This window comes from Passer domesticus, chromosome 8 (assembly GCF_036417665.1).
Source record: "Passer domesticus isolate bPasDom1 chromosome 8, bPasDom1.hap1, whole genome shotgun sequence".
NCBI classification, from domain to species: domain Eukaryota; kingdom Metazoa; phylum Chordata; class Aves; order Passeriformes; family Passeridae; genus Passer; species Passer domesticus.
The window spans coordinates 39,192,773-39,209,480 of record NC_087481.1 but is presented as its reverse complement, the minus strand read 5'-3'; the positions used below and the strand labels follow the sequence as shown (position 1 = coordinate 39,209,480).

At 46.1% G+C, this 16,708-nt stretch overlaps 2 protein-coding genes across 8 annotated transcripts in view; one reads left to right on the top strand and one right to left on the bottom strand.

The window, feature by feature from the left end:
* Nucleotides 1–179: 179 nt before the first annotated feature.
* NOLC1 (nucleolar and coiled-body phosphoprotein 1) lies at nt 180–11,245 on the bottom strand. The gene is made up of 14 exons (XM_064430606.1): nt 11,091–11,245; nt 10,864–10,919; nt 10,674–10,795; nt 9,480–9,595; nt 8,561–8,702; nt 7,937–8,043; nt 7,149–7,299; nt 6,482–6,622; nt 6,001–6,090; nt 4,562–4,708; nt 3,776–4,339; nt 2,968–3,080; nt 2,501–2,581; nt 180–2,255 (listed from the first exon to the last, which is right to left on the bottom strand). Exons 1-14 carry the CDS (start codon nt 11,199–11,201, stop codon nt 2,097–2,099), a joined length of 2,100 nt encoding a protein of 699 aa, XP_064286676.1. The 5' UTR covers nt 11,202–11,245; the 3' UTR covers nt 180–2,096.
* A 543-nt stretch (nt 11,246–11,788) lies between these two features.
* The window catches only part of PIK3AP1 (phosphoinositide-3-kinase adaptor protein 1), a 37,263-nt gene continuing 32,343 nt past the window's right edge, over nt 11,789–16,708 (top strand). Inside the window, exon 1 of one of the 7 annotated variants that reach the window (XM_064430601.1) lies at nt 11,789–11,876. Coding sequence is in view for 4 of the 7 variants with exons in the window: in XM_064430596.1 (XP_064286666.1) it covers nt 15,514–15,580 (67 nt within the window). In the remaining 3 variants the exon portion in view is untranslated. Of the gene's footprint in view, nt 11,877–12,742; nt 12,767–12,909; nt 12,933–13,418; nt 13,441–14,978; nt 15,131–15,502; nt 15,581–16,575; nt 16,619–16,708 lie in introns of those variants that run through there. The other 6 variants (XM_064430603.1, XM_064430602.1, XM_064430600.1 and 3 more) reach the window with 6 other exon arrangements.

Genomic DNA, 16,708 nt, shown 5'->3' with positions numbered 1-16,708 from the left:
GCCAGCTGCACAGGCCACCTTTTACTTCTGAAGGTCTGTTACATGTCCACAATCATTTAAGTAAGATGACAAGAGGTAGTTGTAGGCAGACGTTGAGACAGTGCTGTTACCCCCAAGCACTGGTACCCTCCCTTTTCCCACCCACTATCCCTATCTTGAACTACCAGATCCACTCAGACTACAAAGGCAGCAATCTTTATTTTTTAACACATTAAATTCTCACATTTTATACTTTTTTAAAAACCTCAAATCATAAAAGTATTTTAAACAATTTCAAATGTAAGTTCCTGATAAACAGAAAAGAGGGCAAATGACAAGATGATGTTCAAATCCCCATGCAGAAAATACCCTTCCCACCTTCCTTTGGCCTCTAACCTTTACTTTCTTGTAATAACCATGGTCTCCTGGGCCCCTTGCACTGTAGCCTTGAATCCAGGCCCCAGTGATTGTGCAAGCTTAGGGGAGAAGTCCTGAAAAATGCTCACTGGAAAAAGTTGCCACTCGTACGTGGGGGTGGCTCATCAAGTCTCATCCTAACCCTCAATTAGGTGACACTGCTTTGCACACAAACACAGCTTCCTGTAACAAGGCTCTTCTCATTGGCACCCTTTGGGGAGGGAATGGAAACATGGAAATCAGGCTCTGCACTACCTCTCAGTTTCATCACATGGGGTAAGCACATCTCATAGCCCACTACTCCGTTTCTCAAACATGCACTACCACTATTCAACTCATGCTGGTTGTGGGCTCAACCCCCTGCTCCTCAAACTAGTTAACTTAACCCAGCTAACAGAGGGGGAGTATTTTCTACCAGATGCAAGCTGCACCTAAGTAAGGAAGCAGTCACACAGCTGAGTGAATGCAAGCCCACCCCTCAGTACACCATTATACTGCCAATTGCTCATGAAATCTCAGTTTAGGCTGCAAGTTTCTCAACTTCTTTGTGGCTGCCCATACTGAACATACACATGTAGCTGGTACTTCAAACCATACAGCACCAGGGTTTGTGCTAGTGCTAGGGGGAAACTGGCATTTTACTTCTCAAGAAGGATTTAACAGATGGAAAACAGATCAAAGACCAAGTGATCCAACTCAGAAATTTAAGGCATTAATGATACATTCACCTTGACTCCTAACAAGCTCCAGCTCACACTGCTGGCAGTAAATGTCAACTGGCTCATTTTATGTTCAGACAGAACAAGGAGTAATGCCACACTGCAGCCAGAGCCTCTGAAACAGTAATACTGCTTACCCACCTCTGCCTCTTGCTAAGAGGCCTCCATCTCCTCCGTCTCCTTATCCCTTCCCAGCAAGTGAAACTTCACAACCCCCATGCAGTCAAGTTTCTGTACAACCTCACTCCCCAGCTACACTAATGGAAGTGTTATTAAGAGTGCCACAGCAGTACTATAGACCTTGGTCTTTCTGACAATAGCCTCCACCTTGCAACTGTAATTGGTACTGTTACTCAACTACTAAACAATATTTAGAGACTGCTTCTCCAAGTACTCTGGTTAGTGGCCTCCACAGGAGTGCAAGGAAGGGGAAAGTAGGTATTTATTGCAAGGTGAAACCACAAAACAAACCCTGTCACACTACAAGGGTAAACTTGAAATGTCAGGTGGGGTTGGGGAGTACAGCCAGAGCGCTCAAATCAGTTGGTGTTCTTACAGTAACTAGTCAGAGGCAAGTGACAATACTTGTCTTTTCAAAGGTATGAGAGTTAAACTGGCTGAAAAAGAAATGGGAGGTTAAAATACAGGACAATGATTTCTCTTTCTTCTACTACACGGGCAGGAAACCAAAAGTAAAAATCACTGCCAGCCTTTCAAAATAAGACTGTAGAAAATATAAGTCTTGGCGGTCACCCTAGTGGTGCCAATAACACCAGCTTAAGGATGGTTTCAAATTAGGAGACTAAAAATTAGAAATAAAATGGGGAAACATCCAACCATTCTCCCACATCCCTACACTGGAGCTGCCTGCCCCACAAGGGGCTAGGGGAGTTAGCATTCCAGGCAGGCTTGACACCCATAATGTCCATATGCCCATCCAAGGTGTTCTGGTGAGCAGATGGTTTATGAACTCCAATACTCTCAGTCACTTTCAAACTTGACAGAATTGACTTGGGTTGATATGGTGCCCCCACGGTAGCTGCCTCGCTTCTTCTTTGTTTTCTCGTGACGGAAGGATTTGCCTTTAGTGTATTTCAGGATGTTGTTAGCTTTCTCACCCCAGTCACCAGCTGCTCCTTTCTGTGAGGGATGAAGGGGGTGGGAAAAGAAATTCAAGTCAGTACCCAAGAGAGTGAGGGCAATGCTCTGCACTTCGCCGTACCCAGCAAAGCCCAGCTCATTCACACAGCAGCTGATACCACTCTCCAGGCGCCTCCTGGTGGAAGAAAGTCTCACCAAAACCCCTCCCCAGCAGCACACCGAGGCTCTCCAGTCATGTACTCCCAGAGACCAATTGTTACCACTCTGGCACCACCTAGCCCTACCTTTGCTTCAAATGAGTTATCAGCCACACGGGCATCCACCTCAATCTCTTCTTCCCTTACGCGGCGGAATGGAGAGGAGGGCTGTTGGAAAAGCAAATGAGATACAGTAATCACATACAAACACATAATGTTCCTTTAGTAACAACCTCCTTCCTTGCCCTGCAAATACAGAACCCTGCTCACATCACCTCAGTCTTTAAGTATTTCTCGGATTCATCATTCCTTCCCCACTTCAGATCAGACAGCTCAGGAGTGCTCCTGTGGAAGTGTATCAAATCAGCTTTTGCCAGGATATTACATTAGGTGCACTCCCCAGGGTTCTCCAGACAAGGTTAGAGTACTTAAGGATACAGTAAAAATACAAATAATCCTGTGGGCCCAACCATGCAGAAAAAGCCCAAACCAGCCGACTTGTTCAGAAGGCAGAGATGCCTCTTCAGCAGCTGTCACAGTCCACTCTCACTCACCCGTTTCACCTTGGGAACTGTGTGTGGTGTTTTGGCTTTGATCTTTGCTTTTTTACTGTGTGGTGTTTCTGGCTCCTCACCATCTTCCCTCTTCTGTTTCTTCCCGACTGTGCCTGTTAGATGTACAGCAGCAGAACTTTAAAGGCAGCATTGGGAAAAGCAAAGGCTTCTGTTCCCCAGAAAGCAAACCCAATGTTGACACAGGTGTGAGAACTGCTGCATGCATTACTTCACCCAGAAAACAGACTGCTGTACCAGACACTAACAAGTTCTGAGTCAGCAAGGACCTCACCAACCTATCCCAATGGACAAAATTTTATGCAATAGGGTAGCCCTATATGAATGATTTTGCATACTCGAGAGTTCTGTTAGCCAAAATTTGGAGATTTTGGATTCATACTATATGTACCTGCACACATCACTAGTGCATCACTAGTAGTTTTAATTCCTGGAGGGTTAAAGATTGAGATTGTGCACCAGGGCATCAAGTGTGGTGTCCCATTGCACATGGACCACGTCCTCCAGCAGTCTGCTTTGCTGTCACTAAATCTTGTGCATGTACAGATGGCAACTGGCAGCAACTACACAGAAATGTACTTCACATTACCACAAATTTCACTGTCAGCAACCATGCAATGCAGACAAAGCAGATCCCACCAAATTCAAAACCAGCCCTTCCCTCTTACTACTGCACCCAACAGCACAAACACACCAAGATTACAATGAGTACTGTTTCAGAAAGTCTTCCATTCATGCTTAGCTCAGTAACACTGCCTGACAGACCCACTTCCCACACTGCTGCTAATACCTCCATTGACTTTTCCAGTCTCCTCTTCAGAGCTGCTTTCACTGCTACTACTGCTGCCACCAGCTGGCTTAGACTTCACGTTGTTTGCAGCTACTGCGGATGCTTTTGCTTTCTCTCTGGAGGCAGTGGCTTTAGATCCATTCTGCACCACCTTCACTGCCTTTTTGGGCTTCCCATCCTCTTCACTGGAACTGTCTGATGAGCTGCTGCTACTACTAGAAGCAGCTGCCTTCTTCCCCACAGTTGCTTTTGCTGCTCCTGTAGATTTAGTGGCTGGTTTCCCTGCTGGCTTTTCTTCTTCACTGCTTGAGCTATCAGAGTCAGATGTGTCTGCTTTGGGAGCTGGAGTAGAAGGTTTGGACAGTGGCTTAGCCACTTTACCAGCTGGTTTAGCTGGAGGGCCTTTCTTCTTCTTCTTCTCATCCTCTGAACTGCTGGAGCTGCTATCTGAATCAGAGCTACTTTGTGCTTTCTTTGTGGCAGCTGGTGACTTCTTTGCTGCAGGGGTTGCTGCTTTAATTGTGGGCTTCACAGGAGCTGCCTTCTTGTCAGAACTATCAGAATCTAGAATGGAAAGAAAAAGAGCAATCAAGGCTAAGTCCCATTCCTTTAACACAAGTCTAACATTCAGATTCGGTGTTGACACACAGTATGCTTCATCAATGAAACCATGTTGCAGTGGGTATTCCTGTCCAGTGGCACCCCCAGACCCTGCCCAGAAACAGGAAGGTCTGAACGAGAGAACAACATGCATGTAGAAATTCTCCTTCTCTCCCACCCCAATACCTGAGCTGTCTGAGGAAGAACTGGAGTCTTTCTTTGCTTGTCCAGGCTTGACAACTACTTTTGCTGGTTTGGAAGTATTCTTTGTCACAGGTTGTTTAGCAGGGAGCTTATTCCCTGCCTTCTTTTTATCATCTTCAGAGCTAGAATCTAAAAAAAACCAATAAAATGTTCTTCAAGTTAACAGGCCTCATGTGCAAGTTACTTTAGTGGTAACATGTACGTAATTTATGGGTAAGTGAAAAGCAAAATGGCTTGTGGCTCAAGGCTGAGCCACAAGTTAACTGGCAAGCATCTGATGAACACTTGAACAGTCAAGGGACAGCATTCATTTTTCCACCCATCTTCTTTGTTGGGAGAAAGTGGAAACAGCTTAAGTTGTTCACTAATGCATGAACAAGGAAGCAAATATTTGGAGAATAATGTAGGAGAAGAGGTACTGAATAAATAACTTTAGAGAAAGTACCAGTATCATCAAACCTGGGGAGAGGAAACATTGAAAAAAGAATCTGTGTGGTAAGGATCAGAAAAAAACATACAAAAAATTAAGAGATAAAGTTGACAAAGCATATAAAGTGAGGCAGCAACAGCACAGTATCTCATTTTAGTTAATTCCTCTAACAGATGAGATAGCAGCAGTTTGAAAATGGAGACTCTTGAGTACAAATACACCTTCCTTTGTGCTACATGGATCTGGAATACTAAACCTGATCTATTCCAGTATTTCTGATTGCTGGTTGCAACAGCAACCAAAAACTTGACAATTCTGACAGAAACTAGGTAACAAAACCAGAAAACACAGAACAGCTGCCACTCACTGGAGTGTCACACAACCTAGTGATAGGGCTAGCTGTCTGCAGACAGACTGGCAGCTGCTACCCAGTCCCTGCCATGCCACCAGAGATGCTGAGATATGCCACAGGAGCACCTTGAACTCAGAGGGAAATTGTAGCACATAGGGAACTTACATGGGAAACACCAAACCTCAGACCTGGTTGACACGAGAGACAAAGTACACTGCTCTCGTTTCTAGGGTCACATCAGACAAAGGGAGGCATCTTCTAAAGCTATTTTGAACTTCATATGGTGATTACACTTTTATTTCAGAAACTTCTCCAAACACAATGGAATAACAAACCCCAAAAATCTCACACACAGATGCTGAAGAACAGTTTAACCATTAAACTTCTGTGAGAAGCCTGATTCCCTGCCCTTTCCATCCAGTAATATGGAGACTTTTCTACACTTGCCAATAGCCTTATCTCATGATCATGCTCCACCTTGAATAGCAGGCTGCTGCTTTTCAATTTCATATCTTGCTAGTCATGGAGACTCTGAAGCTTTTAAGCTCTACACTAAGGCTGTTAGATATACCACTATGGAGCAACTTGGCCAGTAAAAATATTAACACAAAAGAATCAGGACTTCATTTCTTGAATTACCTGAGTCACTGTCAGAACTGGATTCAGCCTTCTTACTAGTCACAGCTTTCTTCTGGGGGGCAGGGGTTGTTTTAGCTACTACTGCTTTGCCTGCAAAAGCAAGTTTAAAATTAAAAGGCCACATCCACACCAAACCTTTGTCCCAAGATCCAAACTTTAGCAGATGTGAAAAAGCTCCATTCTCAGTACACCAGCCCCTCAACCAGCCTACTGGAAGGCATGCAAGAACTTGGCTTATTCTCACTAAACTAGACACCAATGACTTTTCAAACAGAAATGTGCAAATGCAACCTGACCAGAGTTCAGATCTACAAGTTGTACAGTGTTGTTTGGAATGCCTTCAAATTAGAAGATTCCAGAAGAGCAAATAGCAACATAGAGCTAAGATAAATGGCTTTTTCAAGGAAGCCAAGACCTTGCAAAAAACCCTTTTTGGCACAATGTAATACTTCCCCTGCAGCCTTTCCTTCTCACAACATACCTGCTTCTGCCTTTGAGGGCACCTGCTCTGCCTCATCACTACTGTCTGAAGAGTCACTGCTCTCAGCCTTTTTTGCAGGAGCTTTAGCAAGGCCCTTCTTTGCCTGTGTTCCTTGAGGAGGTGGTACAGCACTGTATGGACCTATGAAGAGAAACACTGTTCAGATGCCTGCATGATAATATGAGCAGCACATAATTAGAATTGCTGTAATTAGAATAAAACACTTCTGCTATTCACTTCCATTTATTCCCCTTCTGCAGCTACAATCCAACACCAGCTTATAATTTGAAAGATCATACCCATCCCACTGCTACCTCCTTGTTTCTACTGAGTTTAACTCTCCTCTTGAGGTTCATCTGACCCAACCATCTCCGCAGAAGTTTTCTCTGCACTTTTAGAAAAACAGGAGCTTGTCAGCAAACTTTTACAGAAAAAAAAAATCAGATATGCCAATTTTTCATTGTTTTCATTTATTGCCTTCTCAAATTCTCTGGTCAGAGTCAGACTGACCTTGGATGATTGACCCTCTACTCAGACTAGCTCTCTACAGGAAGCCTAAAGACATTATACCACATTGAGCAGAGACCCATTTAGCCCATCAGCTGGACTGCAACTGAACAGCCCTGCATACTTCACAAAAAAAACCTATTTAGTATTTTTTACCCACCAGATTTTGGCTTTTGTTTTGCAGGTGGCTTTTCATCATCTGAGCTGTCAGATGAGTCCTCACTGCTGGAACTTTTCTTGGCACGTTTGGTTTTCCCTGGACATGCCTGAGTGGCTGCAGGTTTTGGCAGGGGGGATTTCTTGGGAACAGCCTTATCAAAAGAAATATACATTAAAAAGGAAATTTCAGAATTTTTGTGGGGACAACTGGGTCTTGTTTAATTCCATGCCTCACTTAAGAGCAAATTCTCAAGACAAAGGAAAAAAGATTAACAGAGATTCTCAAATGCAAATTTTAAGAAGCACATGAGAATCATTATCTTTCTAGCTCCTCTGCTATTGTTTTCTGCTCCATGAACCCCTAATGATGAGCTCCTCTGGACCCAAGGGCAGAGGACTGACTGAAATTTAGCAATTACAACACGATTAAAAACAACTATGATTATTTTTGTTTTGCAGGAAACATTTTTAAACACTTGCTAGTGGAAAACTCAAACAGCTAAACATGAAAGAGTCAGGCCAAAGCAACTTTATATAATGGAGACACAATATGGTTATGACACAACAAGATGTTTTCCTGTAAAGGAAGGAGCAGAGAAAGTAGCAAGGAGGTATTAGGGAAGAAAGCAGAAAGGAGAGATACAAGAACACACAACCCCACCATATGAAGGAGAAGCAGGTGTAAGAGTTATGTTGAGCACAGCATCTGAGTAGTCTGTGCCTGCAAGATAATACCCAGTGTTACTAGACTTCTACATTGTTCATGAAATTTTTCATAGTCTAATTTACCTTTTTTGGTGCAGCCTTTTCCTCATCAGAATCTTCACTGCTGCTGCTGCTACTGCTTGCTGCTTTTCCATTGACAACTTTAGTGGCTGCCTGGGCAGCTTTACTTCCTTTAAGAGAAGTAAAAAGGGACATTGCAAAACATGCTATGTAGATGAGGGATAATTACATTGAGCAGTGAGTATCTCAGAGAAAAAAGAACCACAGAAGCCTACAGAGCAGATTAAGTAGTACTGCTTTTGCAGTAGTACTGCAAAACTGTTGGCTTATCCTACTGCATCCTTAGAGAAGGTTTTCTGGAAACTGTGTCTTCTACCTTATAGGAAGTTCCAAAACTAAAGGCTTAGTAAAGATCTTCCCTGCTTTTTGAGGGGAAGACAATGGCAAAAGCAACCTATAAACAGTTATTCAAACAATGTGGTGCTCAGGACCAGATGTTTTATTCAGTTCTACACCTCTGTAGAAGAAGAAACTAGACTGGAGTGGAATGGCAGTGGAATGGCAGTGAAAGCAGATTTTCAGACTGCTATGTTAAAACCTATGTCTTTGCATGTAGGTACAGCCCCCAGCACTCCTCCCCTGCTTATTTGATTTTGCACTTTACTCATGATACACAATAACAGGTACCTGATTTAGGTGCTGCTGGTTTTGGTGGTTGCTTCTTTGGTGCTCCTTCATCCGAGCTGCTTGAGTCAGAACTGGAACTCTCTGCTTTCTTCTGAGGCTGGATTTTGGTTCCAGCTGGCTTCACCACAGGTTTTGCACCTTTCTAAAAAACAGCAGGAAAAACAGATCAACCCTCAGTCACGAAAAGAAAACAAGGCTAGTAAGATGGAGACATACACAGACTGTAGAAACAACTGTCTTTCACAGAAGTTACCATTTAGATTTGAAAACACCACTCTGCTTAATGGTCAGGGTCTGAAAATCCTGGGATAACAGTTTTGCTCTAGAAAACCTCCCAGAAATGCACTGGAAGCCTCCTTTGCACATCAGTCTTCAGTTCTGCCTCCTTAACATGGGGCAGCTCTGAGGCTGGCACTGTCCTCTTCCCTCTACAGATTACACTAGCTTGAAGACTGAAAATACTGACTGGGCAACTCTAGCTGGTCTCCTCTAGTGTACAATGCTATCACTCTTCCTCCCCTGACACCATTCTTCCTTGCCTCCACTTCAAGACCATGACTGCAGCGAGAAAAAGCAAAGAGAAGATTCTCTTTTTACATAAACACACGCACATAGATAAAGATCAAACTTATAGTAGTGAATCTTTCTTTGCAAAGGAAGTAAGCCCTGGCAGTCTTAGGATAAGCAAGGACCATACTTGGATATGAGACAAATTGCGTGCAGGACAAAAAATTAATTGTTCCTGGGACCTGTCCAAATTGCAGTACAAAAATGTATTTTTGCATTGTATCTGCAGCAGCACGGGCACTTCACAGTCCAGGCCTAGTGAGCCCAATGTCCCATGCAATCCTGTTGGTTATATTTGCTATTACTCATCACTGTCAAACACACGTTAAAGCTGCTGGAAAGAAAAGCCAACCTTTGCTGGCTTCTTCTCCTCCTCCGAGTCTGAATCATCACTGGAGTCCTCACTGCTGCTCTCTGCCATCTTGGCTGCAGGAGCTGCCTTTCCTTTGGGCACAGCTGAAGCTTTAGCTGCAAATAAGGGACAGCATACATTGATGACAAGTTAATTGGCCATTTTCATTACCTATATCCTGCACTAGTGGGTATTGGGGCTAAAGGATATATTAAGGTCACTAAACCACAACTGAAGTTCATTATACTGAGTTTCTTTCTTGAGCACTGTGTGGCAGACTGCTCCAAAATGGGTAAGCAAAAAGATAAAACCATTCTAGACTTTATCTTTGCCACACACAAATTTAAGTGCCAATTTCTGCCACCAAAAAGCACAGCCCAAAAAGAAAGAGCACCCCTCAAACTGAGACAATATTAGTTGGGTCTGCATGCCTCCCAGCTTAAAGAAGCCTGCTGAACAAGTACAGACAGGTGCTTGCAAAGACAACCACTGCAATGTCTTGTTAAGGTTCCAGACACCCAAATGTGTTTTGGCCAAATCTACTTCCTGGTTACTGATTGCTTTTCAATAATGTGGAGCAAAAAAAAAAAAAAAAAGTTTTGTCTTATGTTATATTTACAACTGTCCTTATCAAATAAAAATCAGATCTAAGTTCAAATTCAGCTTTAGGATGGCTCAAGTTGAAGACAAATTTTCTTTCTGTGTCTCTCCCTCTCCTCATTTACTCTTTGCCTCCTGCAAATCTACTGTTAGACACACGCAGCCTTGTGTACAGTGATTAATGAAAGATACAAGAACAGTTTCAGATAAAATGGGAAAATACAGCTCACCACATAGCGAAGTGCAGCACAGAGATGTATTTTTTGGTAGTACTAATACTCAAGCTCTAAAGAAAAAAGTAGCAACCTCACACAAGCAGCAGGGGAGTACGGAGGCCTGGCACTTCTCTGGAATGGCTAAAATCTTCCATGGGACACAAACTGCTGTGCCTAACTTTTAACAATACAGAGATCACCCTTAACTAAAATGAACCTATCTTCCATCTCATGGGCAAAAGACTGGCCAAAAAACCGGGAGCAGTCAATACAATCCTAACCCCTGATAGCTGCTGAAAGACCTCAAAAGAGCGACTGAGCTCCAAACGCACGCGGGAGGCCACGCCAAGCACGCCCGCGCTCCGCACCACAGCCCTACCAGGCTTCTTGGCCGGGGGTTTCTCATCCTCCTCGCTGGAGCTGTCACCGCTGCTGGCGGGCGGCTTCCTCTTGGCCTGGGCGCCGTTCGGGACCGCCTTCCTCTTCCCGGCCTCCGGAGACCTGCGGGAGAAGCGCTGAGCGGGGCTGCGGGGCACGCCGGGCGGGGGCAGGCCGCGCGGGGCACTTACCGCAGCCAGTAGGTGAAGATGTCCAGCAGGGAGGCCGCGTTGGGGTCCTGCTCCTTCTGAGGCGAGAGAGGCCGCGTCAGCCACGGGCACCGGGCCGGGGCGCGAGCCCCCGCCCCCCGCGTGTGCCCCGTGTCCCACCCGCCGTGTCCCGTGTGTGTCCCGTGTCCCACCCGCCGTGTCCCGTGTGTGTCCCGTGTCCCGCCCCCCGTGCCCCGTGTCCCGCTCACCGCCGGGGCCTCCCTGGCGAAGGCGCGCGCGGCGCCCTGGCAGCCGCTCTCGCGCAGGAACGCGAGCACGAGCGGGAACAGGTCGCTGGGCACCGCGCGCCGCTCCGCCATGATACCCACGCCGACACGTGCCGCGCGCGCACGCGCTAACGCCGGCGTGCGTGCCTGCGTGCGTGCGCGCGCCGCCGGCGCGGCCCCGCCCCGGGGCTCTGCCGGCGTGAGGGGATGGCCGGGAGGCTCCGCGTCCGTGCCGAACGGCCGCCTGTGCTGCGCAAGGACAGGGGCGCGGAACCCGGCAGTGCCCGCTCCGCTCTGGAAGCGGGAAGGATTAAACTTCAGTCCGCTTAGCCCTCACCAGCTTAGTCCTATTTGTAATCCGTTTTAAACCACCGAGAGTGCTGGGGAAGGCTGCAGAGCACAGTTGGGTTGCTGTGGGGGGAGGAGGAGCCGGGAGCTGTGGCAGCCTGGGCGCTGGCAGGGCCCTCAGCGGCACGGCACGGCCCGGCACGGCACGGCACGGCACGGCACGGCCGGCAGAGCTCGGTGCTGCTGAGGGCGTCCCCCGGCACTCGGGAAAGATGGGCTGTGAAACACTGAACCCATGCAGGAACTTACTGAGTGCTCCTGCTAAATCTGTACAGGAGCAAAGGGAGGTGGTAAAAGTAACACCATGATCCTAAAGCAGCAACCTGCAAGAGACAGAAAGCCATTTGAGACAAGGCTATGTAGAATTTAGACTTGAAGGGCTTAAGGCGGGAGATAGGGTATGGAACAGGTATAGCTCAAGTAAGTGCTGAAGACCCGGACCTGACCTTGAATGGAGTTTTGGACCTATGCAAAAGGGTGGTTGTGGAAGTCCCAATTGAGGCTGAGCAGGACAAGCTTACTGTGTTAGTGTACTCACAGCCCTGATGAGGATGAGATTTTATTCACCTGTTGTGTATTGCTGTGGCTTTAGTTACTTTTCCAAGGGAAGTTTTTTTTTTGCTGTAATACTCCAGGTTTGCTCTGCAGGATGTAGCTCTCTATTCCTGCCCTTTTGATGGATGGCACTTTTCTTGTTCTTCTTCAATAGATTGTACTGTAAAGCTTGTTGTGGGACAAGGAACAAGAGAGTCCTGTGCTTAAAGTCTAGATTTAGGGCTACCAGGGTCAAAAAACAGTGGTAGGTAGGCAGTTTTGCTTTTTACATTTCTCCTATGTAGCCCTCTGCACTTAACTATTTCCAAATACTGCTGTTCTGTGCTGTGTGGGTGTTCTTGCCCCAGTGCCTAATGAGCACACAGTTGGGTGGGCTCTGTTCTCAGCAAAGCATTGCTGGTGCTTCTGGAAGGCTCCATGTTTGCACTCGTGGGGAAGTAGAAGTCAGCTCTGGTGGTATTGTGTACTGTAAGGTTCTGTCATTTTGTACAGGTGCTGTAGCCTGTGTAGCAGAAAAGGGGTGTTCAGCTGAGGCCAGGTTAGATATGTTTACTTGTTTTTGGGATGCCCTGCCCCTCTTATGTATGGAATAACATGGGACTGTGTTGCAGAAAGGGAACTGTTTGCAGGAACTAATATTTGCTAGTTTTTGTAGCTTCCCTCTACAGTAACCTACAACTGCAAGCTTCATCTGCAAACTCAGCAAACTTTTGTGCTTTTGCCTACATTGGAAAGGAAAGGAACAGCTTTTACTGGTAAACTGTGGTTACTTTAAGCCCTGCTGTGTGAAGTAACTGCTGTGAGGAGCCAGGGAAATTACTGTGTTTGCTTCTCCTCTGGTTAATAAGTATCCCCCTCTCCTGCCTGGCCTTTGCCAGTTGGGTCTTGTTCCCTGTGCTCTGTGGCAGCTTCTCTTCACAGGTGTGTGTCTCTCTGGGTGTGCTCCCCTGTGTTGTGCCTGCAGCTGACCTGCCAGGGAAAGCCTTGCATTTCCCCAAGGCAGTAGTGGGAGATCCTGGGATCTAAAAGGCAAGAAAATTCAACAGATTTTTCTTCCCATTGTGAATTCCTTTGTTCCCCTCACCCATTCCTCATAAGTCTTTTCAGTCCTGCCCTTGGCTGCCGTGTCTCTTGTTAAGGCTGCAGGGGGAGCTATGCATGGGATCTTTTTAATATTACAGTGACTAAACTGCCCCCAGCACTCGAGGTGAGGAGGCCCCAGTTAGAGCACAGTGGGACAATCCCTTCCCTTGCCTGGCAGGCCATGCTGTCCTGAGCCCTCAGGACAGGCTTGGCCCTCCTGGCTGCCAGGACACTGCTGGCTGATGTTCAGCCTGGCATTGGCCAGGACCCCGGGTCTGTTTCTGCAGCACTGCTCTCCAGCCTCTCATTCCCCAGCTCATCCCTGAGGAGAACATTTCCATGAGAGGTGTCTGGCTTTTCACTCTTTCTGTGACCAAGAAAAAGTGAAGAGAGATTGCATTAGTATTCAAACACGTACTCAGTCATTTCCTTGTTACTACTTGTAAGTGCTTGGCAAAAAAGCATTGGCTCCAGAAAGATCAATCTATTTCTTTTCTTTGGACAAGGATAAGACAGACCCCTGAGAATAATGCTGCAAGTGCAGCTGTGTTCATATCCTGCAGTGAACTGAAGTGAGAAAAGACTTGTACAGTCAATTTTGGGTAAGGTGGTAGGATGAAATGCTCCCTCTATTTCCTCTCTCTCTCTTTTTTTTATTGTTTTGTTTTTGTTTTTAACTTTTTGTACTGGAAGTTAGAAGATACACAGCTTAACAAGGGAAATAATGTGGAAGAGTCATCAAGTCATACATGTGGTTATCTATCTGTTTAAATAGTTCTTAATATATACTTGCTGTTCCATAATAGTAAAATAATTTGCTTAAAGATTCTTGTTTCCAACTAGTTAACTTTTGTCTTTCACATAAATCCCAAGTTGGTTCTGTATTTGCACACTTCCCCAGTGTCTGTGTGTTCTTTATTCTGGTGTATATTTTTGGGATGATTCAGGGGGGAAAGTTATGGTTTCTTCTTTGCATACCTGGAGTTACTCATAAGGCTTTATCATCAGGAAGTGCTTTTTGTCCTGGTACTTCCCTATTGAGAGAACAAACACCTTGGTTTTGGAAGACAGGCAGTGGCACAGAGTTTGTAAGCTTAAAGTAGGTTTTGAGTAAAGAAAGATTTGCAGTTAACAAGAGAGTTTGACTAACTTCTGAGATAAGAGTTGATTAGTGGAAAATAGTTGGTTCCTTTCCGCTTGTAACCACCCCTGTTCTAACGTTAGCAGTGATGTTAAGCTGCATACAGAATGTCCACTGACTGCTTGGGAATGACTGCCTCGACTGTGAAGCCAGACTGTAAGGGCTCTGCTTTTGCTGTGCTGAAGTGCATCATCAAAGATCTCACTGGTTACAAGCGTTTTTTCAAAGTTTGTAAAGGAATAGGCTGAATAATTTAGGCAGAATCTGTTGCTTTGTCTTCAGTGACACAATTAGTAAGACGTGTCCTACTCTCTCAACAATAACGGTGTCCTGCTGCTTATTGGCTCTGTACTCAAACATGAGCGTAGTCTTACAGAAACTGGTACATTTCATTTGAAAGACAGCATCTTCTCGATGAAAACACAGAACATCGAGCTACTTCATTCTGTAGGGAGCAACTTGACTTCTCCCTAGGAGTTTTCCTTGCTCAAAGAAGACATGACGAAACCTAAGTTTGGGATGAGTATAAAGCAGTTCTTTTCCTCAACTGTTGCTCCAGGTTTCTCGAGACCGCTGTGTTACTGTAACACAACTTTTCCTCGCAGTAGCGCTGTTTCCTCGGCCACCTAGGGGACGTGTGATTGGAGCCAGCTGGAAAAGGCGGTTTCCCTCCTGGGGGCAGAGTCCCGCCGCGTCCCGGAAAGGCGAAGCGCGGCCGGGCAGGGGCAGCCCCGTGCCCGGCTCTGCAGCGGGCGGGAGGCGGGGCCGGGAGGAGCCGGTGCCGTGTCCTGTGCCGTGCCGGGAGCGAGGGACAGCGCGGGGGATGCACCGCCTTGCTGCGCCGCCGATGTGAGCGAAGGGGAGCGGCCCCAGCCCCGGACCATGGCGGCCCCCGGTAGGTGCCGCGGGGAAGCGGCGGGGCTTCTCCGCCCGTCGTGCTCCGGCGGGCCGCGGCTCTCGGTGCCGGCCAGCGGAGCGCAGCGGAGCCCTGGCCGCTCCCCCGCGGGGCGGTGCCGCTGCGCTGCCGGCAGAGGGGAAGGGGGGACCGCGCTCCGGGCAGGGACCGCTGGCGCTCTGCAGAGCCACGGTGCCTGCTTTGCTCGTAGCCGGGCTGCAGCGCTTTCTAGCTCGCCTTGCTTCACTTGTCTGGAGTTCAGGAGCAGAGCTTTCCGGCGTCTGAAGTGCATTTCGGTTTGGCAGGTCAGCGAGCTCTGAGGGAAGGCGTTTTGTAGAGTAATTTGCTCCTGTCCGCCTTTACTACTTGCATGTTGTTCTGTGATGTTTTATAGAAAAGCCAGTTTTTCCAAAATACGGCTTTATTCTTCAGCACCACTTGCTTTTGGAGGTATGACTCGGTGCCCTTTGCCACAGTGGCACAGATCCCAAGCTGAGCTAGTTTGCCGTAATTCAAAGTGTTTTAGGTCACGTATGTGCACGTAAAACTACCTAGAATAAGAGCTGCAAACACAAGGGGAAGAGGGGTTCAGCCAGTGTTGTGTAAGTCTTGCTAATGCCCAGTTTGCAAGTTCCTCTCTTTGCAGGGAAGTGTATGGGTTTTATCTAAAAAAGGAAAAAACGTGCCATTCTCAGGGTGTGAAGTAACATTTGCGTTTCATTGACGCATATCGCCTTGTGAGGTAAAAATAAGCCAAACGGAGGCCTCAGGAGACTTGTGGGCAAAACTACTTTTCTCCTTATAAACAGAAGGTGATTTCACAGAGACCCTTAAAAAGAGAACAACTTTAGATTAACGTATCGTAATGCAAATCTCTTGTTCCTCTCTTTGAAGTTTGGTTTGCAGAAATTTTATCTGCTTTGATTCTGCTATTTCCTCTTGCTTGTTTGCAGCATTTTATTTAAAGTGAAGATTTTCTATGCCAGTTGAGGTAAGAAGTCTCATGTGATCACTCTTACTGTGCGTTCCATGCATGCAGAGAATGCATTTATTTCATCATACATCACTTAAACACACACACTTCACATACGGAAATGTGGAAGGTGCAGAGGACGTTTCTTAATGGCCCACCAGCAGTTTCTATCACTTCCTGAAAGTGCTCTCTCTTTTAAGAATTTTATTATTAAGACACTATGCGTTGTGTTTCCTTTACATCATAGACAATTATATTTCATGAGGAGTGAATTTCCATCTATCAAGGATTGTTATTTTGAATAGCATTACTTCTGTATCCTCCATACACATGAATCACAAAACACACTGGAACAGGTTACATTATGTAGTCAGAATTGGAGATAGATTTTTTTCAAGCAGATGAAGATAAATTGTTTGCCACTGCATATGATCCTCTGAGTTGGAGTGAAGGATTTAGTCTCAGTTTTTTACCTGGTCTGTGGACAATGAGAAGTCATGATCCACTTATGAGAGGTATGTGAAAGCTGACACATAAAAGCTGTGTATTACTATAAGCCCTGAATATTCTTTATGGGGCCCACAAGTACAATAGAAAATTTTATG

Coding starts and splice junctions, on each gene's coding strand:
- NOLC1 (XM_064430606.1), bottom strand. CDS start 11,201: ATGGCGGAGCGGCGCGCGGTGCCCAGCGACCTGTTCCCGCTCGTGCTC. Junction 6,623..7,148: donor AAAACAAAAGCCAAAATCTG/GTGGGTAAAAAA, acceptor TTCTCTTCATAG/GTCCATACAGTGCTGTACCA. Junction 2,582..2,967: donor CAGTTCCCAAGGTGAAACGG/GTGAGTGAGAGT, acceptor CTTTTCCAACAG/CCCTCCTCTCCATTCCGCCG.